This window comes from Microcebus murinus, chromosome 5 (assembly GCF_040939455.1).
Source record: "Microcebus murinus isolate Inina chromosome 5, M.murinus_Inina_mat1.0, whole genome shotgun sequence".
NCBI classification, from domain to species: Eukaryota; Metazoa; Chordata; class Mammalia; order Primates; family Cheirogaleidae; genus Microcebus; species Microcebus murinus.
In genome coordinates, this window is record NC_134108.1 from 13,369,252 (window position 1) to 13,394,091 (window position 24,840).

General features: G+C 36.9%; 1 protein-coding gene across 6 annotated transcripts in view; it reads left to right on the forward strand.

The window, feature by feature from the left end:
* The window catches only part of SYNE1 (spectrin repeat containing nuclear envelope protein 1), a 438,352-nt gene that overhangs the window by 119,711 nt on the left and 293,801 nt on the right, over nt 1-24,840 (forward strand). For all 6 annotated transcript variants that reach the window (XM_076002855.1, XM_076002857.1, XM_020287266.2 and 3 more), the window contains 5 exons: nt 769-876; nt 3,510-3,647; nt 4,923-5,087; nt 20,957-21,069; nt 21,616-21,784. In XM_076002855.1, the coding sequence (XP_075858970.1) occupies nt 769-876; nt 3,510-3,647; nt 4,923-5,087; nt 20,957-21,069; nt 21,616-21,784 (693 nt within the window). The remainder of the gene's footprint in view (nt 1-768; nt 877-3,509; nt 3,648-4,922; nt 5,088-20,956; nt 21,070-21,615; nt 21,785-24,840) is intronic.

A 24,840-nucleotide genomic window follows, 5' to 3' on the forward strand; every position in this document is an offset into this window, starting at 1 on the left:
AAATATGTTTATGATTACTTTGGCATTCTTACAAGATAGGAAATCTTGATGAAAAAAAATAAGATGTTTTCATTAAATCAATGCTAGAATGGCTCCTGTTATTATGTGTGAAAACAAGGATGAAAATCTCAATTTTATTTTTCATTTTTGAGATGTAAGCAGTGGCCTTGATGCATTCATTCAGCAAATAACTTGGTAAATCTCTTATAGTGCCCTGTTGCCAGGGTCTAGGAATACCACATTGAGCAAGATAAATGTGCTTTCTGTCCATATGGAGCTTATAACTCTGAACTTATAACTATTATCATTTCAGACAATAGTCCAGACAAGTCATCCAATGTTACTGTGACTGAGACTCCTCAAATTCAGTCCAAATTAATCCCATCTAGAACAGTCCTCTGGGTTACCGATGGCCTTGGGTTAGGAAGCAATTCCCAGGCTTGTGTTTCCACTCGAGCTATTGCTCTTTCTCAGTTTTTGTATAATTAGGACATTCCCTCTTGAGCACGTTTTCTTTATTAGTGTTACTTGAGGGGGAAAAATGGAGGAAGATAATTTCAGTATCCAACAAGATAATTAAGATATTTTTCTAGTGCCAACCTTTGCTTCTTATTCTCCTAAAGAGGTGGAGGTGAATAGAAAGAAAATTTTTCGGGGATAATTGGGACTTACTAAATATTAAGTCTCTTCTAGTGTCGGTCAAGTATTAATCATCAATTAAATAAATGCACAGATACTAATAAAATTGCATTGTCTCCTGGTTTCCAGAGAGAAGACAGACTAATTTTAAAGGAAACGAAAGTTTGGATAGAACAATTTGAGAGAGATTTGACAAGGGCACAGATGGCAGAATCAAATTTACAGGATAAATATCAGGTAATGTATGGAAGAGCTTTTTGGATTTTTCAAAAGCTTTTCATGAATAAGATTCATGTATATCATTTAATCTATGTTTAATCTTTAAAATTATACGAATGAGAAAATCTTTAAAGAAAAATAATATGCATTAACATAATAATTGTATTTCTATCTAAATTGCATTGTGTCCACACTATCTATGGATCTCTGAGTCTTCTTCACTCAGAACTCAGCCTTGTAGATGATCCAGAACATAAACATAGAACTAGTGGTCTCATAGATGTCATCCAACACAAATACACACACACACACACACAGAAAAGGCTTGAGTCAAATTTAAAATTACTACAAAATAAGCTGAATTTAGTAAAGGATTGCAACATGAATATTCGGTGTGGGTCCATTAAAAGGACTAATTTCTACTGTGACCTGCCTAGTTCAACACTTTTACATTCAAGTAGAGGTTGGAGTTGTTTTTGTTTTTCCCCATGCTCATTATGCTGTCATTAATTGGATTTCTACTTCCAATTTCCACTTCCTAGATACAAAGTCTTTTCTTTTTTTGAGACAGTCTCACTCTGTTGCCCGGGTTAGAGTGCTGTGCCATCAGCCTAGCTCATAGCAACATTAAACTCCCGGGCTCCTTCTCCTCAGCCTCCCGAGTAGCTGGGACTACAGGCATGCACCACCATGCTCGGCTAATTTTTTCTACATATTTTTAGTTGACCAATTAATTTCTTTCTAATTTTTTTTTTTTTTTTAAGTAGAGAGGGGTTCTCGCTCTTGCTCAGGCTGGTTTCTAACTCCTGACCTTGAGCAATCCTCCCACCTTGGCCCGCCAGAGTGCTAGGATTACAGGCATGAGCCACCGCATCCAGCCCAAGATACAAAGTCTTATAACAGGTTTCTTCCATTAAAAAGTTGTGATTTATTTTGTGCAGCATTGTCATTTTTCTCTCATTTAAAATATCACTCCATTTTAGTGGCAAAAATGTAGCATATTCTATAGAATTTTCTACTCTACATTAGATTTCAATCATTTGTGCTATCAAAAAAATGGTGGCATAAAATGATACGACAGTTTCAGCATGGCAGACAATAAAAGATTTATCTCTGACATCAGCGTGTGATTTTATATAATCATATCTATAAACATGCCTGAATTTAGATGGATGATGCCATCAATACTGTATTTGTTGAACTTGGCAAAGCAATAAATATGTGCTTGTTATGCGTGTACTCTCTTGCTTTGTGACTCAATCTAATCTTTTTTCCCAAAAATAAAATTTTCTGGGATGATTTCCATTAAAAAATGATTAATACAGTAAACCGAGAACAGATATGCAAGAACAGAGTGAATATACTTATTTAGTACATTGGTTTTAGTTTCAGCATAAATTATCAAAAACTAAATTTCAAGTTATAAAGTTACCTGTTGCGCAGATGCTATTTTATAAGGGGGAAATAAAGGATTAGAAAAGTATAGAACAGAAACACTCCTTTAGGCCAAAGGTGATCACTAGTCTCCTAAAACAGGGTTAGACAATATGAAATCTGAATATAGGGAAAATTTTCTTTCATCTTTGTATTATGTACATCTGTTTCAACCTATCAGTAAATGCTGTATTTTCCAGTTTTTCCATTCAGAGAAGTCTGTGGGATAAAATTAAAAATTGGATTTACGTTTTGTATTTTTAAAATTCCGTTAAATTAGAGAGAATGGAAGGTAAAACGTGAAGTAGAATTCTTATTCACTATCTCCCCCTAGTGTTCTTCATGTAAATTTACATGTTGGTTTATAATTTTGAAATTCTTTTAGATGTTTTAATTGCTAGATTCTGTGAGGCCATTCTCCTGTTCTGAAACATAATTGCACATTTCAATGGTATTTTTAATTCATATTTGGACTTGGAGTCACATTTTTGGGTGGGTTAATTTAATGTAAAATGTAGAACTTTAAAATGACTACTTTTAATGTTAGTATTAAGCTATGGTTAAGTCTGCATATTATAAATTTATCTTTACCATGCTATGACATACATAATATTTTTTTTTCATACATAATATTTTAAAGCCATAAAATTAAAGCAAAAGGTTATCATGTAAATGAGGTCCCCTACAGTAAGCCTCTTTATACAGGCTTACCTAAGCACAAATTTAGGTATTAATTTGGCATTATTTCGATAGATGTGATTTCTATTTGTAAATTGTTTGAGACTTTGAAGGAAAGCAACTATCTTGTTTATTAGCCTAGATTTATACTCCTGTTCGCTTTTATTTCTTGGCAAACATGTACTGGTGTATAAATTACTAATCTAGAAATGAGAAACCCTAGGTTTTAGTCCTGCCTCTGTAACTTGCTCTTGCCAGGTTGCTTCTGGGCTTCATGGTAATAATGCATGTCTATGTTGTAGGGTTGTGGAAAGAGCCAGAAAGGATAATATGCAGAGAGCACTTAGCACAGGATCAAGCTCACGGTCAGGGCTTGATGGGTGGCAGCTGCTATTAGTATCATGGCTGTTATTATTATTATCGACAACATTTATTGAGTGCTATCCAAATATAAAGGATTGTTATTTAGGAAATGTGCTTTCCTTTGCCTTTGCTTTTTTTGACTCATTGCCATATTGTTGCTGTTTTTCCTCTTTTAGTCATTTAAGCACTTCAGAGTTCAACATGAAATAAAAAGGAAACAGATTGAACATTTAATACAACCATTACATAGAGATGGTAAATTGTCACTTGACCAAGCATTGGTAAAACAGTCCTGGGACAGAGTGTCCTCCAGGGTAAGTTCTCTCATGATTAATTTCATTAGAGCTATGGAATTCGGTCAAGAATATTTTTCATCATATTTTCTACACAGTGATATTGTGTCAGGTCCTACTGCTTCTGTGGAAGGGTGGAAAGGCTTAACTATGGGATAACCTTTGCCCTCTTGTCAGGTTTTCCTGTAAGTTACTGGAAGTGCTTGGTCTAACAGCCATTTTCCTGCTTTCCCTACCCTACATGTGACATCAGGCACCAACTAGATGGTAGACTGAAATCCTGAAAGACTATATGCACGATTGCTCACCTTATCCAACTTAATTCTGGGTTGTTTAGAAGAGGTGACCCTGTTGTCTTGTAGAAGATTCCAAGGAATGGAGCCCCAACAGCTTCTCATAGTCTGAAACCATGTTTCATCATCAGTTAATGATTTTCTTGTATTGACATACAATTTTATGTTCTATAATTCAGCATTTCTTCTTATCTGGTCATTCATGAATCTTAAGGGAAGCTGCTCATTATCTTTCATATTAATGCTCTTCCTGCTTAAAGACCAAGATTTCAAACCCCTGGGACTTTTCTACCACTAATAGGAATATTTTTCTTGACCTTACCATGTGTCCTGGCTTTTGATAATCTCATTTTTACCATTGACTTCATCAAATAGTAGGTTAGTTCCTGAGCACATTAATTCACCACAGCTGGCATTTCAGTAAACCAGGAAATGGTGTTTGGGAATTGGACAAAGTGGAAGCAATGGAGAGAAGATTACAAAATCATAGGATTATAGAAAGAATGCTGAAAACTCATCTTTGTCCAGAACTTTCTAGATAACCCTAATTTTTTTGGACTTGTTCTAATTGTGTGAAAAGTTTTAATGAGATTCTCATTTGACAGCCACGATACACATCCATGGGTGCATAACTATTGCATCCTTTAAGCATGTCAGAAAACTCGGTCCCTTCCCTTTCAGCAAAAGCCACACTCAAAATCAGTGGGGGCTTTGTGCTATTCCCATAAGAAGAAAATTGCTTAAGCTTCCAATAATACACTTTCGTGTTTAAGATGTATTTTGAGTTTCATCAAAATTTGCTTATAACTGTAATTTTCTCCCAAGCTCCAAAGCATCAAACTTACAACAGAGATATTTGCTTATTTGATATTTTTTGAATCAGCCTAAAATCGTCAACTTTAAACCTTATATAGGCTTTAAAATCATTTGGGGGAATTTTAGAAATTGTCTTCTGTATCAGAGATATTTAATATTTCTATTTTCTTGCTTTTTTAAATTTCAGCTCTTTGACTGGCACATACAGCTTGATAAATCTCTTCCTGCACCTCTGGGCACCATTGGTGCCTGGCTGTATAGGGCAGAGGTGGCCCTGAGAGAGGAAATAACCATTCAGCAGGTCCACGAGGAAACGGCAAACACAATACAACGGAAGCTGGAGCAACATAAGGTAAAAATTCTTTTTGGAAAACTTTCCAGCATGACAGTCCTAGTGTGGTTTGGACAGGTGGCCTAGTCAGAACCTATGCTGGCTTGGATCTCCCAAATATCCATCCTACGTGATTGAGAGATGTCACGCCTGCTCAAAGTTTTCTAGTTAGCATTTTCCTGTCTTGTACTTGTTGACTTTTCAAGTCCAACTGTTCTCAGGTTGATTTCCTGAGATATTTTCCAATAGATCTGTGGTATTTTTTCATCTGCAGCTATCTTTGTTATTTCTCTTGCTGTGTATTGTTTTCTAAAAGATAATCCCACCAATAGTATGTGCTCTAGGCCTCATCCCTGCCTCCACTCTCAAAGGAAAGCAGGCTAAAGTTCTTATGTCCTGGTGCTGTGGGGGTGGAGAGAGTGGTGTCTTTAAGAAGTGGTGGAATTAGGCTTTGACAACCTCTTACTCGTTTTGAAATTTTTTAGCTTAATGTATGGTCAGTTGTATATAGTGTAACTTCAAATATACTTTCTCTTGGTGTTTTGTGATGGCATGGGCCTAACTAAAATGCTATATTTCAATAACATTACATTAATGCAATCCTGTATTTTGTGTGACTAACTTTGTGAACCCAATTTTCTGTGCCATGATGGGGTTTTAATGTACATGTGGAAAGCAAATAGATTTCTACTCCTGACTACACATGTGTAATTCATACCTCATAAATATGTGTGTATATTTCACATGACTGAGTCCCTTATATTTAATTTTATTTTTATTTCAACAGATTTAGGGGACACAGTGGTTTTTTGCTGCATGGTTGTATTGCATAGTGGTGAAGTCAGGGCTTTTAGTGTACCCATCACCCAAACAGTGTACATGGTACCCAATAGGTCATCTTGTTCCTTGCTCCCCTCCCAACCTTCCAACTTCTGAGTCTCCAATGTTCTTTATACTACTCTGTATTGGCCATGTGTACCCACCTATTATAGATCATACATGTTTTATGCCAAATTATTGATATATATACTTTTAAGTGCTCCAAAGAAATAGAATGCTATATATTCTAGATTAGATCATAAAGCAAATTCATGACAGATTTTGTTTTTTTGATGCCTCTCTAGGACATTATTTTGGAGCTAGAGAGGTAGAAATTCAGAGATGTCACGACATTGCAGCTCCCAGCCCTTTAAGCTCAACTGACTCCACCCCAGACAAGCTCATCAAACCAGACAGACACAGCGAGGTCTGACAGTGGAGACCATCACTCAGGGTCCTGCCTCCATTTCCTCCTGGCCTCTCCTCAGTTAGACTCGGTGCCTTCTGACACTTCTCAATTTGCTGATTATCTCTTATCCCCTCTCTTCCCACTGCCACAGTACACACAGACATTCACACATTCCCCCTCATCTGGCTACTAAGATGCGAGCATGACTTTGGGTCTTCTCCATCTGTACAAACACACACACAGAAAATCTGGAGGTAGGGGAAGCTATAAGAAAGCCGGAGTTCAAGATCATACAAGATCAAGTCATAGAGTTTTTCCTGGAATTGAGCTGGGTTAGGGCTTGTCCTAAGCATACAAACACCTGGCTGTGTTCCTTTTGAGATTCCTAGCATATCAAAAATAGGAAAAAGTGTGAAAACAGGGTTATACAGATATCTCTTTTAAAAATTAGCAATTAAGCATGTATAACATACAATAATTTCTCTTTATGTATTATATGTAATAATTGAAACCATTTTAACTGGTATGAATATTTGATACAAAAGAAGTCACCTTAGAGTTTTAAATAAAATGCAGAATGTATACAAATTGTGAGTTAAATGTTTTAGCAAATATGCATTGCAGAACTAGGATGTGCCAGTTATTGGCATCAAGGAAAGAGGTGAAGGGGACAGGTGGGGTCTGGACATCTGTGGTGCCTCTAATTTAGAAGTTTGAGAACATCATGTGTTAGTTGTTAATATAATACACCTGAGTTTGATTTAAATGTTTCCCTGTAGAGAAAATGTCCTACAATATAACTGTGCTATTTGCTAGATAATACTAAGATTTCACAGAAATACTAATTCAAGGCACACTACATGCGGCATCAGCCCCTGATAGGAGTGAGTTTTAACTTGGACAATGTGCACGCTGTTGGTATGTTCCCATAACTACATGATTCCAGACATTTCATAAGCCCTTCTGGCTCCCTTGAGAGAAAGAGAAAGATTCTGTGCCAACCAAGAGTACAGCTAGAAAAATCTCTCTGCCTAAGTGGAGTAACCAAGCCATAAAAACCAGAAATGAAGTGAGGCAGGGAGAGACAGGGGGCAGGAGTCAGAGAAGATGGTTATCTGAGACGAAAAAATCAGAAGGATGAGTTTCCAGCATGACCATCCCCCAGATGGTGCACATCTCACTCATTATCAGACTTGTGGGGGGAGGGGGAGAAGGGCATTTATTGAAACTTTAAAATCTGTACCCCCATAATACGCCAAAAAAAACAACAACAACAAAAAAAAAAACAGAAGGATGAAAGAAAGCCAGGGAATAATACAGTAGACAACAGGGAATAAAAACAGAGATAGGTTAGAGCAGAGGCCAGGTTCAAGGTGTGAATCTCAGAATGATCTTTTATGGAGATAGGAACTTTTTTCCTGATGCCTTATATTTGTACATATTTATGGGGTACATGTGGAATTTTGTTCCATGTGTGGAATATGTAATGATCAAGTCGGTATTTGGGGTATCTGTCACTTGAGTATTTATCATTTTTATGTGCTGAGTGCATTTCAGGTCCTCTCTTCTAGGTATTTTGAAATAATATATCATACATTGTTGTTAACTATAGTCACCCTGTTCTGCTATTGAATATTACATCTTATTCTTTCTATCTAACTGTATGTTCACTAATCAATATTTCTTCATCCCTTCCACACCTCCCCAACCCCAGCCTCTGGTATCTACCACTCTACTTTCTACCTCCATGAGATCAACTTTTTTATCTCCCACATATGAATGAGAACATGTGAAATTTGTCTTTCTGTGTCTGGCTATTTCACTTAACATAGTGACTTCCAGTTCCATCCTTGTTACTGAAAATAATATGATTTCATTCTTTTTTTACAGCTGAATAATATTCCATGATATATATATATATCACATATTTTAATCCACTCATCCATTGTTGGACACTTAGGTTGATTCCATATCTTTGATATTGTGAATAGTGCTGTCATAAACATGGGAGTGCAGGCATCCTTTAATATATTGATTTCTTTTCCTTTGGATAAATACCCAGTAGTGGGATTGAGGTAGGAACTTCTGCTAGGCCTGGGCATGGGTACTTAAAGTAGCAGAGTCCTGAAATAATTAAATTGTCAATTATGAGATTAATTCTCATTTATTTTATATGTGTATAAATATTATTGATTAATATAGATTAATATATTAATTATACATAATATATTAATTAATATTTATTAGGGACCTATAATAAGCTAAGGTTTTAGGATGAGAAGTTTGAGTCATTGTTAAGATAAGTAAAAATTCTAGGTTTTCTCAATGGCACTAAATCAGTCCATCAATTTGATATAACTACTTTATGCTAGTATATTGGGCTCACTTGGAGACGCAATAAATTGGAAAAGCACAATTTAGGACTCATTGTTATGTAACCAAGAATATTTGAAAATATTATCTTCCTATCACAGTCTAGAAAGTAATTCTGATTGTTGTCAAGAAAACTTAAACATGCTATCAAGATTAGAATGCTTGTATTTCTGTACTCCACATCATTTTTTTTTTTTTTTTTGAGGTAGAGTCTCGCTTTGTTGTCCAGGCTAGAGTGAGTGCCGTGGCGTCAGCCTAGCTCACAGCAACCTCAAACTCCTGGGCTCAAGCGATCCTTCTGCCTCAGCCTCCCGAGTAGCTGGGACTACAGGCATGCGCCACCATGCCCGGCTAATTTTTTATATATATATCAGTTGGCCAATTAATTTCTTTCTATTTATAGTAGAGACGGGGTCTCGCTCTTGCTCAGGCTGGTTTTGAACTCCTGACCTTGAGCAATCCGCCCGCCTCGGCCTCCCAAGAGCTAGGATTACAGGCGTGAGCCACAGCGCCCGGCCCCACATCATTTTTTTTTTTTTTTAAATGTAATTTTCATCAGTTAAAACATAGGCAGTGTTTGCAAATTGAATTCAGATCATGTTTGAAATATATATTTCAAAAAGTTTACTTTGTAAATGGTTCTGCCAGTGGGTTCATTTTACTATTTTTTTAAATTAACTTACATGTATGTCAGAATGTATTTATTCTGCAAAGTACACCTGTGTTATCTTTCCTATTTTCTAGTTACCCAAATGCTCAGTTGTCTAGAAAGATAACAATAATCACAGCTAACTATTATGAAGGATTTAATCATGTTTCCATTTTTAGTATTTAATTTTACTGAACACTTGACATGAGGGATCTGACACAGGTATTATTATCCTCTTTTACAGATGAATAAACTGTAGGAAGAGAGAGGCTAAGTGATTTGCCCAAGGTCACATAGCTGATAATCCTGGTTGTCTTAAACATTAAGCTTAAAACATGCCCACAAAGCTATTGCATATGGTACTTGTAGAGTGATTATATTAATATATTAATGGTGATATTGCTTTGGCAAAGTAAGGCTTTCAGTCTTAAGGAATCATGAGAGTATCCATCAGACTCTGCCACTTACTATCAATCCCATAAGCCAGTTTCCTACTTTCTTGAAGATTTTATTTCCTGAAAGGCATTGCATGCCATAATTCTTAATAACTTCAGTAACCCATAGATGATCCTCCCAATATTCTGACCTCTCAGTTTCTTGGCCTCTTCCCCAGTGGCCCTGCCTCCACCCAACCATAGTGTTCTCATCCCTCAGCCACTTACCCCATACTCATACCTAGAATGGTCATCTCCAGTAGCCATAACCCCTCTACGATCTCTTTGCCAAGCACCTCACTCTCCAGCCAAGCAAGCCTTCATCTCCTCTGCACCCTGAAATCCATCGACCCCACTGCCTTTTCACTGTTCCCATCCTCTTCACTTCATCACGATGCCCTTTGTGTTCCTCTTAAACGCAGTGCCCAATGACTGAAAGTCCCCACCTGTATACATCTTCACTTGCCTTGTCCACATCTCCCTTTCTCTGCTATCCTGGTGAAAACACAATGCTGGTCAAAGCCAACTCTCCGCCTAGTTCATGCCCACACACACACAGCTGACTGTGGCTGGAGAAAAACACACCCGCAGGCACGGTGACTAACCAAGTGGGTTGTTGCTGCTGCCTGGCAATCCTAAGGCACTTCCCAACCCCATTCCCTCTCCATTTCTGGGACAACTATTTCATACCTTGCCTCCTCAAACCTTCCACACCTCCTCCCCATCCTCAGTCTTAGCTGATGACATGACTTCCTTTTTGTCTGAGAAAATAGAAACAGTCGGAGAAGAATTTCCAGAAGCTCCCACAGCCACATCAACCCACCTACTTGCATCTGTGCCCGAACACTCTCGCTTCACTTCTGTTACTATGGATGAACCATCTGTGCTCCGAGATAAGGCCAGCCCCGCCACATGTGCATTAGAGCCCATCCTTCCCCCTCTCTCCAAAAGACAATTCCTGTTGTTCTGTCCTTTCATGTATTTTTCTCTCTCTCCGTTGGATTTTTCCCATCCACATCAGATATGCTGTTACTATTCTCATCTTAAAGAGTCTCTTTCTTAGTCCTACTTCCCCTCCTAGCTACATACTTCCCAATTTTCCTCCTTCTTCTTACAGCAAAGCTCTTTGAAAACATTGTCAATGCTCTCATTTTTGTTTCAACATTCTCTTCTCCCATTCTTTCTAGAACCCATTCCAATCAGTTTTTCCCTTGCTGCACTATAAGCCAGGTTTACCAGGGTTGGCTTTGCGCTCCTTACCCAGTGGCCAAGTCTCAGTCAGGGGCAATTTACATAGTTATCCCTTCACTGTTGAAATACATTCTTCATCTGTTTTCCTAGTTTCCTTCCTAGTCTCCTGGCTATACCTTTCTAGTCTCCGCTGGTCTTTCAACAAATATTTGTTGAGCACTCTCAATGTGCAAAGCAGTGTTCTAGGTATCTATGATGCGCTGGTAAGCAAAACAGATAAAAATATCTGCCCTTAGATAACTTGCCTTCCAGTGGGAAGAGGCAAATAAAAATAATAAACACAATAAATAAACACATTTATGTTAGAAGGTGAGCAGACAGGGAGTATTAGGTGGTGTTGCAATTTAAAACAGGATGGAGGCCGGGCGCGTGAGCCTGTAATCCTGGCACTCTGGGAGGCCAAGGCAGGTGGATTGCTCAAGGTCAGGAGTTTGAAACCAGCCTGAGCAAGAGCAAGACCCCGACTCTACTATAAATAGAAAGAAATTAATTGGCCAACTAATATATATAGAAAAAAAATTAGCCGGGCATGTTGGCGCATACCTGTAGTCTCAGCTACTTGGGAGGCTGAGGGAGGAGGATTGCTTGAGCCCAGGAGTTTGAGGTTGCTGTGAGCTAGGCTGATGCCACGGCACTCACTCTAGCCTGGGCAACAAAGTGAGACTCTGTCTCAAAAAATAAAAAAATAATTAAAGAAATAAAATAGGATGGAAAAGATGACATCGAACACATAAACATGTCCCCACCTCAAGGCCTTTGTCTTTGGCATCCTTCTGGAAATTTCATGCCTCTCAGCCTGAAACATCCTTCTACTGATGTTCTCATTATGTTCTTCCTCATCTCCTTTGGGCCTCTACTAAAAGGGCACCTCTTAGTCAACCCTTTCCTGACCACCTCTTTTGAAATTAAAATTTCCCCAAAACTCCCTTTTCCCTTTCCTGCTTGATGTTTCTTTTTAGCATCCATCATCTTAACTGTTAATATTATCTGTTTCATCACTTGTTTATTGCTTGATTTCCTGCACTATAAGGTCAATCTTGTAAGCGTGAGGATTGTTGTTGTTTTATTCTTTCATTGTTGTATCCCCATATTCAGGCTCTCAAAATTTAATGAAGTCAATATTGCTAATTCATACTTTCTAGGAATTTGTTCATTTGATTAAATTTTCAAATTATTGGCATAAAATTGTTCAAAACATTCTTTTATATTTTTTTGTAATTTTTTCTGTGCCTGCAGTTGAGCCTCTATTTTTTCCCAAGACTGCTTCTTTGTACCTTCTCACTTTCCTGAATCATGGTTGATTTGCTCTGTTTGGTCTCAACCTTCTTTTTCCATTCATTTTCTTACCAGAGGAATGACAGTACTTTCACCATATAGCTGCCATGTGAGAAGAGACTAGTGCAGGGATGGCGGGTGGAAGCCAGGGTACTCTTTCCGTAATCCAAGTTAAGTGGCTTGAACCAGGGCAGTAGCTGTAAGGATGGTGAGAAATGGCAGAGTCTGAATATATTCTGAGGGCAGCACAAACAGAATTTTCAGCATTAGATATCCATTGTGAAGCAAGAGGAGTCATAAATGACTATGATTTGGGGGCTGTGCAACTGAAACAACAGAGATTCTATCAACTGAGAATGGGAGACAATGAAGCAGGCATAGGAGGAAAGATCAGGACTTCAGTCTGGGGCATGTTGAGTCTTTTTCTTATCCAAGAGGACATGTGGACTAGGCAGTAAAAGAGAAGAGACAGGAGCTCACGAGAGAAGTATAGGCTGGAGATAAAAAGTCATGGGATATTAACTGGAGAAATAAAAGAAGCGTAGACAGAGAAGAGAAAAGATGAAGAAGGACTGAGCCCCAGGGAATCCAATATTGAGATCAAAGAGTAAAAAATACACCAGTAAAAGTCTGAGGAGTAATGACCAGTGAGATAGGAGGAAATCCCAATACCATCTTGTCTTAGAAGCCTGAGGAAGCAAATGTGTGGAAGGCATGGTATTTTTCCATAGAATAGCCACAGTGATCCTTTTTAAATGCAGCTCAGATAATTTCACCAATCTACTCAAAACTGCCCACTGGCTTATATCTACTCAAACACCAAAAGTTTTTTATAAAGGCCCCTTTCTGCAGCCCCTTCCCTCCCCCTCCCTGCCTTATCCCATAACCCAACACCTCACTTGCTCCCTTTGCTCTATCTTAATCATTTAGAGATGTGTGTCAATAATTCCCACAGCATTGTGGATTTATCACTTTCAGTTTTTGCTTTATATATTTTGAGGCTTAATAGGTATGTTCAAGTTCAGGAAGAATGTATGTTTTAGTAAGTGGAGAGTTTCCTCTTTAACCAATTAATTACAGATGGTCCTCAACTTACAATGGTTCAACTTAAAATTTTCTGATTTTATGATGGTGCAGAAATGATATGTCTTCTGTAAAAACTGTATATTAAATTTTGTTTGGGTTTTTTGTTTGTTTCATTAATTTTTCAATTTTTTAAATATTTCATTTTTTTAATTTCAGCATATTACAGGGGTACAAATGTTTAGGTTACATACATTGCCTTTGCCCCACCTGAGTCAGAGCTTCAACTGTGTCCATCCCCCAGATGGTGTGCACTACACCCATTAGGTGTGAATATACCCATCCCCTCTCCCACCTGCCCAACACCCGATGAATGATACTACTATATGTGCACATAAGTGTTGGTCAGTTAAGTCAGTTAACACCCATTTGATGGTGAGTATATATGGTGCTTGTTTTCCTATTCTTATGATACTTCACTTAGTAGAATGGGCTTCAGCTCTATCCAGGATAATACAAGAGGTACTAGATCACCATTGTTTTTGTGACTGAGTAGAACTTCATAATGTATATATACCACATTTTATGAATCCACTCATGTATTGATGGGCACTTGGGTTGTTTCCACATCTTTGCAATTGTGAATTGTGCTGCTACAAACATTCTAGTGCAGATGTCTTTTTTATAGAATGTCTTTTGTTCCTTTGAGTAGATGCCCAGTAATGGGATTGCTGGATTAAATGGTAGTTCTCCTTGTATCCCTTTGAGGTATCTCCATATTGCTTTCCACAGAGGTTATACTAGTTTGCAGTCCCACCAGCAATGTATGAGTGTTTCTATCTCTCTGCATTCACGCCAACATTTATTGTTTTGGGACTTTTTGATAAAGGCCATTCTCACTAGAGATAAGTGATATCTCACTGTGGTTTTGATTTGCATTTCCCTGACAAGTAGAGATATTGAGCATTTTTTCATATGTTTGTTGGCCATTAATCTATCTTCTTTTGAAAAGTTTCTGTTCATGTCTTTATCCCACTTTTTGATAGGGTTGTTTGATTTTTTCTGGCTGATTTTCCTGAGTTCTATATAGATTCTAGTTACCAGCCCTTCATTGGATGTGTAGCATGCAAATATTTTCTCCCATTCTGTAGGTTGTCTGTTTGCTCTCATGATAAGTTTCCTTGGCTGTGCAGAAGCTTTTTAATTTGATCAGATCCCATTTATTTATTTTTGTTGTTGCTGTGATTGCCTTTGGGGGTCTTCTTTTTTTTTAACTTTTTTTTTTTTAATTATTTTTTTTATTTTGGCATATTATGGGGGTACAGATTTTAAGATTTCAATAAATGCCCATTTCCCCCCCTCCCCCCAAAAGTCTGAGTCTCCATCATGACCATCCCCCAGATGGTGCACATCTCACTCACTATGTATGTATATACCCGCCCCCCTCCCCCCTCCCACCTGCCCAATACCCTATTACTGTAGCACCTATGTGTCCACTTAGGTGCTACTCAGTTAATACCAGTTTGTTGGAGAATATATCTGGTGCTTGTTTTTCCATTCTTGGGATACTTCACTTAGTAGTATGGGTTCCAGCTCTAACCAGGAAAATATAAGATGTGCTATATCACCATTGTTTCTAAGAGCTGAATAGTACTCCATGGTGTACATATACCACATTTTATTAATCCATTCTTTGATTGATGGGCACTTGGGCTGTTTCCACAGCCTTGCAATTATGAATTGTGCTGCTATAAACATTCGAGTGCAGGTGTCTTTTTTGTAGAGTGTCACTGGATCATTTGGGTAGATGCCCAGCAATGGGATTGCTGGATCAAATGGTAGATTCACATGTATCGCTTTAAGGTATCTCCATATTGCTTTCCACAGAGGTTGAACTAGTTTGCAGTCCCACCAGCAGTGTAGGAGTGTTCCTCTCTCTCCGCAACCACGCCAGCATTTATTGTTTGGAGATTTTTTGATAAAGGCCATTCTCACTGGGGTTAAGTGATATCTCATTGTGGTTTTGATTTGCATTTCCCTGATGATTAGAGATGTTGAGCATTTCTTCATATGTTTGTTGGCCATTCTTCTGTCTTCTTTAGAAAAATTTCTATTCAAGTCCTTTGCCCACTTTTTAATGGGGTTATTTGATTTTTTCTTCCTAATTTTCGTGAGTTCTAAGTATATTCTAGTTATCAGTCCCTTATCGGATGCATAGGATGCAAAAATTTTCTCCCATTCTGTAGGTTGTCTGTTTACTTTCATGACTATTTCTTTGGCTGTGCAAAAGCTTTGTAGTTTGATCATGTCCCATTTATTTATTTTTGTTGCTGCTGTGATTGCCTTTGGGGACCATGCTCGTGGATCGGCAGACTCAATATCATCAAAATGTCTATACTACCCAAACTGATCTACAGATTCAATGCAATACCTATTAAAATCCCATCAGCATTCTTCACAGATATAGAAAAAATAATTCTACGCTTCGTATGGAACCAAAGAAGACCCCGAATATCAAGAGCAATTCTAGGCAACAAAAACAAAATGGGAGGCATTAATATGCCAGATATCAAACTATACTACAAAGCTGTAGTAATTAAAACAATATGGTATTGGCACAAAAACAGGAATATTGACCAGTGGAACAGATGTGAGAATCCTGATATAAAACCATCCTCATATAGCCATCTCATCTTTGACAAAGCAGACAAAAACATACGCTGGGGAAAAGAATCCCTCTTCAATAAATGGTGCTGGGAAAACTGGATAGCCACCTGTAGAAGGCTAAAACAGGACCCACACCTTTCACCTCTCACAAAAACCAACTCACGCTGGATAACAGACTTAAACCTAAGATATGAAACTATTAGAACTCTAGAGGAAAAAGTTGGAACTTTTTTTTATTTCAGCATATTATGGTTATGTGTATTCCCTTCCGCCTTTCACCTCCCCCCACTGAGTCAGAGTTTCAAGCATGTCCATCCCCCAGATGATATGCATTGCACTCATTATGTATGTATACACCTATCCCCTCTTCTCCCCTCCCATCTGCCCAATGCCCAATAAATGTTATTCTTATATGTCCAACTAGGTGTTGATCAGTGAAACCAATTTGCTGGTGAGTATATGTGGTGCTTATTTTTCCATTCTTGGGATACTTCACTTAGTAGAATGGGTTCCAGCTCTATCCAGGAAAATACAAGAGGTGCTATATCACCATTGTTTCTTATAACTGAATAGTACTCCATGGTATATATATACCACATTTTATATTAAAAATATAAAATGTAATATATTGATGGCCACTTGGGTTGTTTCCACATCTTTGCAATTGCGAATTGTGCTGCCAGAAACATTTAAGTGCAGATATTTTTTTTATAGAGTGTCTTTTGTTTTTTGTTTGGGTAGATGTCCAATAATGGAATTGCTGGATCAAATGGTAGTTCTACTTGTATCTCTTTAAGGTATCTCCATATTGCTTTCCACAGAGGTTACACTAGTTTTGGGGGTCTTTTGAATACATTCTTCCTCTATGCCAGTGTCTATAAGAGTGTTTCCAACATTTTCTTCTAGAATTCTTATAGTTTCATGCCTTAGATTTAAGTCTATTATCCTTCGTGAGTTCATTGTTGTGAGAGGTGATAAGTGCTGTTTCAGTCTTCTACATGTGGCTATCCAATTTTCCCAGTATCAATCATTGAATAAGGATTCTTTTCCCCAGTGTATGCTTTTGTCTGCTTTATCAAATATTAGAAGGCTATATGAGGATGGTTTTATATCTGGGTTCTCAGTTCTATTCCATTGGTGTATGTCTCTGTTCTTATGCCAATCTCATGCTGTTTTAGTTACTATGGACTTGTAGTATAACTTGAAGTCTTGTAAATTGATGCCTCCCAATTTGTTCTTTTTGCTTAATATTGCTTTTGCTGTATGGGGTCTGCTCTGGTTCCATACGAAGCATAGAATGATTTTTTTCTAGATCTGCAAAAAATGATGTTGGTATTTTAATAGAGATTGCATTGAATCTGTAGATCACTTTGGGTAGTATAGACATTTTAACAGTGTTGATTCTGCCAACTCATGAGTATGGTATGGTTTTCCACCTGTTTACATCCTCTGCTATTTCCTTCCTCAGTGTTTCATAGTTTGGTGAGTATATATGGTGCTTGTAGAGGTCTTTTACCTCCTTAGTTAAATATATTCTTAGGTATTTTATTTTCTTTGTTGCTACTGTGAAGGGTAATGAGTCTTTGATTTGGTTCTCAGTTGTTGCAATATAGGAATGCTACTGATTTCTGTACATTGATTTTACCTGAGACTTTGCTGAATTTGTTTATCAATTCCAGTAGTCCCATGGCAGAATCTTTGAGGTTTTCTAGAAACAAGATCATTATCATCAGCAAAGAGCGATAGTTTGACCTCTTCTGCCCCCATTTGTATGCCTTTGATTTCTTTCTCTTGCCTGATTGCTCTGGCTAGGACTTACAGTACTAGGTTAAATAGAAGTGGTGATAGAGACTTTGATCTTTTCTCAGCTAACAATATGTGGTATGATATTCTTACATCAGTTATTCAAAACTTTATTATAAAATGGGGTTTGTATCAGATGATTTTGCCCAACTGTATGTTAATGTAAGTGTCCTGAGCACATTTCATGTAGCCTAAGTTGAGATACAATATTTGGTAAGTTGGGCATATTAATTGTATTTCTGACTTACAATATTTTCAACTTAGACTGGGTTTATCAAGATGTAACCCCATCACAAATCAAGAAGCATCGGTAATTATAGTGACTGTTCTTTAATCTATTTTGGCTGATAATACACTTATATGAGTATCAATACACTTATATGAGCTTTCTTTGATTATTTGCCTGGTATGTTTTCCATTTTATTAATTTCAAACTATCCATGTTCTTAATGATTAGGTATATCTCTTTAAAAGGCAGATAGTTCTATTTTTTGTTTGTCCTATTTGACAATCTCTGTCTTTTAACTATTAATAGTAAATTTATACTCCATTCACATTTTTTTATTATTATGGATATATTTGAATTTGTTTTTGTCTCTTTGCTATTTGTACTACTTTTACTTTTTTTCTACTTTCTTGCTATTTACAAGTTGATTGAGGAGTATTTGTTTGCTTTTTTGTTTGCTTGCTCATTTCTCTTATTCCATGGTCCTCTTTCTATTGACTTGACCATTATAAACTCTAGTTTTGTATAGAATGATTGCCCTTAAAATTTCATCATGGATCTTTAACAAAATTGAAAGTTAATCAATATCTTAATCTCTTCTTGATTGATATAAGGAATTAAGAATACTTTAACTAGATCATTCTCCTTTTACTTACATACAGTTGTTGTCAAGTATGAAATTACTGACATTTTTCTAGCACCATAAATTTGTTGCTACTGCTGGTTTTCACTCATGGTGGCTTGCTTCCTTCAGTTGGTGACCTTTGCTTTCCTCCTATTGTATCTGCTTTTGCTAATAACTGGGCCACGTTAGCCCTCCTTGAGGGTTCTGGCTAAATAGAGGAGATCCCCTTTCAGTGTTGTCTCCCTGTTCATATTCTAAGACTCAATCACCTGCAGCAATGGTAAAGATATTTAACCAATCTGGATTTTTAAATTTGATTTTGCACACAGGTCTGTGATCCAGTTTGGGGTCATGTATTACTGAGAATGAGACACCTAAAAGATTTTACTTACTTCCAATAAACTCAACAAAGTGAATTAAAATCGGCCGGGCGCGGTGGCTCAAGCCTGTAATCCTAGCACTCTGGGAGGCTGAGGCGGGCGGATTGCTAGAGGTCAGGAGTTCGAAACCAGCCTGAGCAAGAGCAAGACCCCGTCTCTACTATAAATAGAAAGGAATTAATTGGCCAACTAATATATATATATATAAAATTAGCCGGGCATGGTGGCGCATGCCTGTAGTCCCAGCTACTCGGGAGGCTGAGGCAGAAGGATTGCTTGAGCCCAGGAGTTTGAGGTTGCTGTGAGCGAGGCTGATGCCACGGCACTCACTTTAGCCTGTGCAACAAAGTGAGACTCTGTCTCAAAAAAAAAAAAAAAAAGTGAATTAAAATCATAAATTTTGCTAGACATCTAGCTCTTTTATAGCGAGAGGTTCTTTCAGAGGAATCGCGGTGACATCATTTCAGCTGTAGAATTTCTTTTATCATATGTGTGAAAACGTTTTTGTTTCGATATTTTGTAAAGATTTTTCAATATAGTAGATATTAAAAACTGTCACATATAACAAATCAGCGAGCTGAAGTGATAGCTCCAAGTTTGTTCTGCAGTCACTTGAGGGAGTTTCAGCCCAAACCATAAGCCATAGAAGTGTATCTGGCTGCAATAAGGAGGTAGTGAGTGACTAAAGTACTCGTTGTCAATAGCTGCTCTAGGAATAGTCCTTGTTTTACTGTTCCCTTGCAATTAGCTCTTGGTTGCGTGTAGTGCCCCTCAATTGAGGCACAAATGATCTGTGACATCTGTGCAGTTACCTGCGTGTCAGGATAGAAATAGTTTGGCCCTGAGGTTTTCTACAATGTTAAAATATCACTTATGTGGAAAACATATATGATCTTAAAGTTTTAATTTATAATAGAAGGGTCTTCATTTGTCCCTTCCATTAAATGTGTTGCTTGGTTTTAGGCTGTTTTTGCTTCTGTTTGTTCCAATTAAGCCACTAAATCCAGTTTGAGAGAAAAATATTAATTTTCATTTATTATTTTGGTAGGCTGCTGTGTCTTAATTGTTAATAGGGGACACATCACTGGGTATTATAGTTATTGAGCTCTTGGAGCATAGACTAAGCTCTAAAAAATAAGGCATGAATCTCCTTTCACCTCACTCTTACCTTGCTACTGTGTGAGAAATTGGCTAGGAATTGTGAAATACATGTACATCTTTTTATAAATAAGTTTGTAGATGGTGAAAAACACATAAAATAAATCAAGGAAGATTCAAATTATCCTAAATAAATGAATCAGACCTGCATAATTCTACACAGTCCAAAAAGAATATTTATAAACATTGTATTTGGTCTTCCCACTGTGCTGTCTATGGGATATTCCCTGAGCTTGTTTGAAATTTTCTAACCAAAAGGGTATTTTTCAAAATATGTTATAATATGATTACTTTAGATGGCAAGGAACTATCACTTTATAATAGCCTGCATGCATTCAAAATGAAATAGTAATAGAGAGTCTCATCTCTTTTACCATTAAAGGTTTAAATTTGTTTTGCTTAATTTTAAGCTTTTAAAAAGCATCATATCAAAAAAAAAAAAAGCATCATATCCAAAATCAAGAAAGGAGAAAACACTAGAATCATTGTTTATGGCAGTAATTACATTTTCCTTTGGATCATGTGCCTTTAAAACGTCTGAATGCATTGCTGTGCAAGTGTCATGTGTGTTTAAAAGATGCATAATTATTAGATACGGCTCTAGCATAGTGTCTTAAACACAAGCACCGGCTCCTGTTCAAGGTAAGAGGCTGTGACGGGCACCAAGCTGCCTTTGCATGTGGCAGCAGGATCGAATTGTTGAATACATTGACTCATCCGTGCAGGCTGAAAATTATGCTTCTTAGCCTCCTGTGAACATGTTTCCTCATTTTCTATTTTTTAAAAACTGTATCTTAGGATCTGCTTCAGAACATAGATGCCCACAAAAGAGCATTTCATGAAATCTACCGGACCAGGTCTGTTAACGGGATCCCAGTGCCACACGATCAATTAGAGGACATGGCTGAGAGGTAAGAGAATGTCTGGTTTTTAAATGAAGTCTCTTTTATAACACTAGGTGGATGCTTTTTACATTTCTTTGCTTTTCCATGAATTGTTTGTTTTGATTTTTAACAGAGATGCTCACATTTGGTAAATAAAAAGTGGGCTCCCATAACATATGCTAATAATGTCAACATTCTAATATATTATTAACTGAAAAGAGTGAATCTGAATGTACCCACAGCTTGGAAATCACAGAAATGTTTTTTTCATAGGCTGTATTTTTTGCTCAGTACTGTAAGGAACATTATGTAATATTGCAAAAAACAGCCTATAAAAGAAACAGATGAGAGATGTGTTGGCAGGGGAAAGAACTAAATCAAAGACTTCAATCAATCATGTTCCGCTTTTAAACCCAGGGCAAGAAAAGGAATCAGATCTCTTCATAATGATCAACCAGAGTTTAGAAGACCCTGTGGCTGCATTATGTTTAAGGCTGGCATGTAACAGGTTGAGTAAGCATCATCCTGTTACTATTAGTTACATTCTGTAAATTCTCCCTGTTTCATTTCTAGGTTTCATTTTGTTTCCTCCACATCAGAGCTACACCTAATGAAAATGGAATTTCTAGAATTAAAGTACCGTCTGCTCTCACTGCTGGTTCTTGCAGAGTCAAAGCTGAAGTCTTGGATCATTAAGTATGGGAGGAGAGAGTCAGTGGAGCTGCTTCTACAAAACTACATCGTAAGTCCCCGGTGCTTTGTCAGAGAAATCAGATGGCCAGTGGATTTAGCATCTAACACCTACCAGTTTATTTAATGCTGTTTAATCTTGAATTTAAACATAAAGATACCTATGTGTTAAATGGGTTAGATAGTAAATAAGTTTATGAGCTTTTCACAATCATCTGAAACATAAACCTTTATTCTTTGGAGTTTGATTCCTTAAAACCCCCTAGTTTAGAAAGGTTTTGCTGCATTAATCATATTGAACCATTGTGACTGGCTTTATGGATTAAGAAGAAAAGTTTTTGTATTGTATACCCACATCTTTGATTGTAGCTCACTGCTGAAACTGAATTAGGATACTTAAAGATTATCTTCATGTGTTCTAAAATCCAATCATGAGTAGTTTGGAACAATTCTCAATTGTCCACGAGGACTATTTTTTAGAGTGGGTCCAGTGTGTCTTTTTCATGGTCATTTCCTGAGCTTCACTGTTCCTTGTGTGCACTCAGGAAGAATAAAATCTTGTCTAGGAATTTTTGTACCAACTTAATTTTTAAACATTATCTCATATTTTGGGCTATGAGTCTCCATAAGCCTGTATCTACATAGAGTAGTAGCACTGCATTAATAAATGAATGGAGTTGTTCTGTAACTAGCAGTTTTCATTTACATATAATTAGTATATATATTTATTAAAGGCAGTTTATTTCTTAATCAATTAAAAATGCCCTCCTTATGAATTTATTTGGAATGCAAATGTGCTCACAAAATTAATGTTAATAGGGCATCTTAGTCCTATACTGTTCCATTTATATTTAAACACAAATTCTAAATGGTAACTCAATGAACTTTTAAACTATGAGCCCATAATAACCTGATTAGTCACAGTGTCTCTGTAATAAGTTGTGCTCAGATACTTACTGAAATCATATTTTTACTGAAGCATCTTAGAACCATTATCTATTTTGCTGCCTTTTAATTTCATTTTCTAAGTGATGAGTGAACAACATGTATTTGAAAAAGAAAAGATTTAACTGGTTTACAGTAAAATCTTTTTCTAGGTTTACTAAAATTGTCTAGGAAACATTTGTTAAAAACTGTGAAATCTGGTATGATATGTTCCTTTACATGTTTTAAGTTATTTTAGAAAGTAATGGAAGATCCAATTTCTTAAATTCAAGCAAGTACATGAGTCCTTTAAATATTAAATATAATTATACATTTGTATTTTCAGGTTTAGTCATGTCAAATGATTTACTCTGAGCCCAATAGGTAATTATACAGGATCCATTCTTTGTTCTAGCTATTTAAGAACAGCCAATCAGATTTAAATATCTAATGGGACTGTTCCACCAGGTTAATGTTCCAATACAATTATGTTAATAATTCTCTTTGAACTTCTTGAAGCATATATAAATAGAGAATTATTATTGATGATAAAAAGTTAATACTTCCTGCCTACTCCATAAAGTCAAAGAGAAGTTCACTAAGCTGCTAATTTTAAACTGCTTTGTAACTTTCGCAATTATTTCTAAAGTTGCTAGTTACCCTACAGGTAATACATAGCATATATCAATAAACATTTCCTACTATTCTCACCCCTTAATGAAGAATATCTATTTGTCACTGATGTTTTTTTTTTTTCCATAAAGAGTTTTAAGACACTTTTTTGCTTAGTTTCGATGACTGCGGGGTGTTGAATGTTGCCTAAGTGCCAGGTCTTTTACATGCATCATCTTTCGTCTTAATTATGGTCTTACAGGCTGAACATTTGCACATTAATTTACATGCTGAGGAAACAGTGTAGGAGCCATTAAGGCTTCATAGGCTCACGTTTCATGCTTCAGGTGGTAAAGCAGGTTAGATTTGGAACCAGAATTTGAATCTAAATCTTTCCAAAGCAAAAGCCCTCGTGCTTAAGTATTGAATATTACTATCAAAAAGGATTTTTTAACTTAGAAGACCAAATCACTGATGCGATATCTTGCATTTTTGTAAACTAAAGAATGTAGCTCACATAAATATTAGTTCCATTTAATATTGGTCCATATCTGACAGTATTTAGCAGCCTGATAGTTGCTGTTATTTATGCCCTAGGCAACATGGTGTGGGGGTGGAGGAGACTGATGAAGCCCAGACCATAGTCGCATTAAAATGGGTTTGAATCATGGTTCACCTACTTACTACCCATGTGACTTTGTGAATGACTTAATTTCTAAAGGCCTTAGTTTTTCTCAAATTTTTAATAATAATAATGGTGATAACGACAATAGAATAATAGGAAGTTTTCTAAGGAACAAAGACTGACACATACTGTTTTCCTTTTATGTTGGATCCCATAGAGCTGCAGTCCCCAGTCCTCGGGGCCGTGGACCAGTACTGTTTAGGGACAGGGCCAGAGAGTTCTGCCGCCCCCCGAACCCTGTACACATCCATGGAAAAATTATCCTCTATGAAACTTAGGAACTTGTACCCTACCCAGGTCCATGGAAAAATTGTCTTCCATGAAATCAGTCCCTGGTGCCAAAAAGCTTGGGGAACCATGGCCATTGCACCTCCTATCTTTTTGGTGTATTCTAGAAAATCATGCTCTTTAAAACAGACTATTCCAAAGAGCATGAATATTTTCAAATAAAATCACAAAAACCAGTGTTATAATAAGCTGTATGCCTCTAATAATCTAATAACCAAATTAATATTCAGGACATAAGCTTCCATTATCTTTTCCTTAGTTTAAATTCTCAATTCAAACTTATTCATTTCTAAAAAAGAAAAACAGTACATTCTTTTAAGGGTTAGAGAATTAGAGAATGTAGTTCCTAGCTCAGATATGCAGTTACTGAGCGCTTAAAGAATTCTTAAAAAATGCCGCACAAATGTTTGTTGTGATTAATGTAGGCCACATACCATTGATATGTGATTAAATACTGTAATGTAAGTCAGAAGATAATTGGTTTGGTCCTTGCTGTCAGAATTATTGAAATGACCAAAACATGTGCTTCAATTTGACTATGGCAAAAATAGGATAACATTTTAATCTCTCACATAAAAGAAGAGCTCTTGAAATTATGG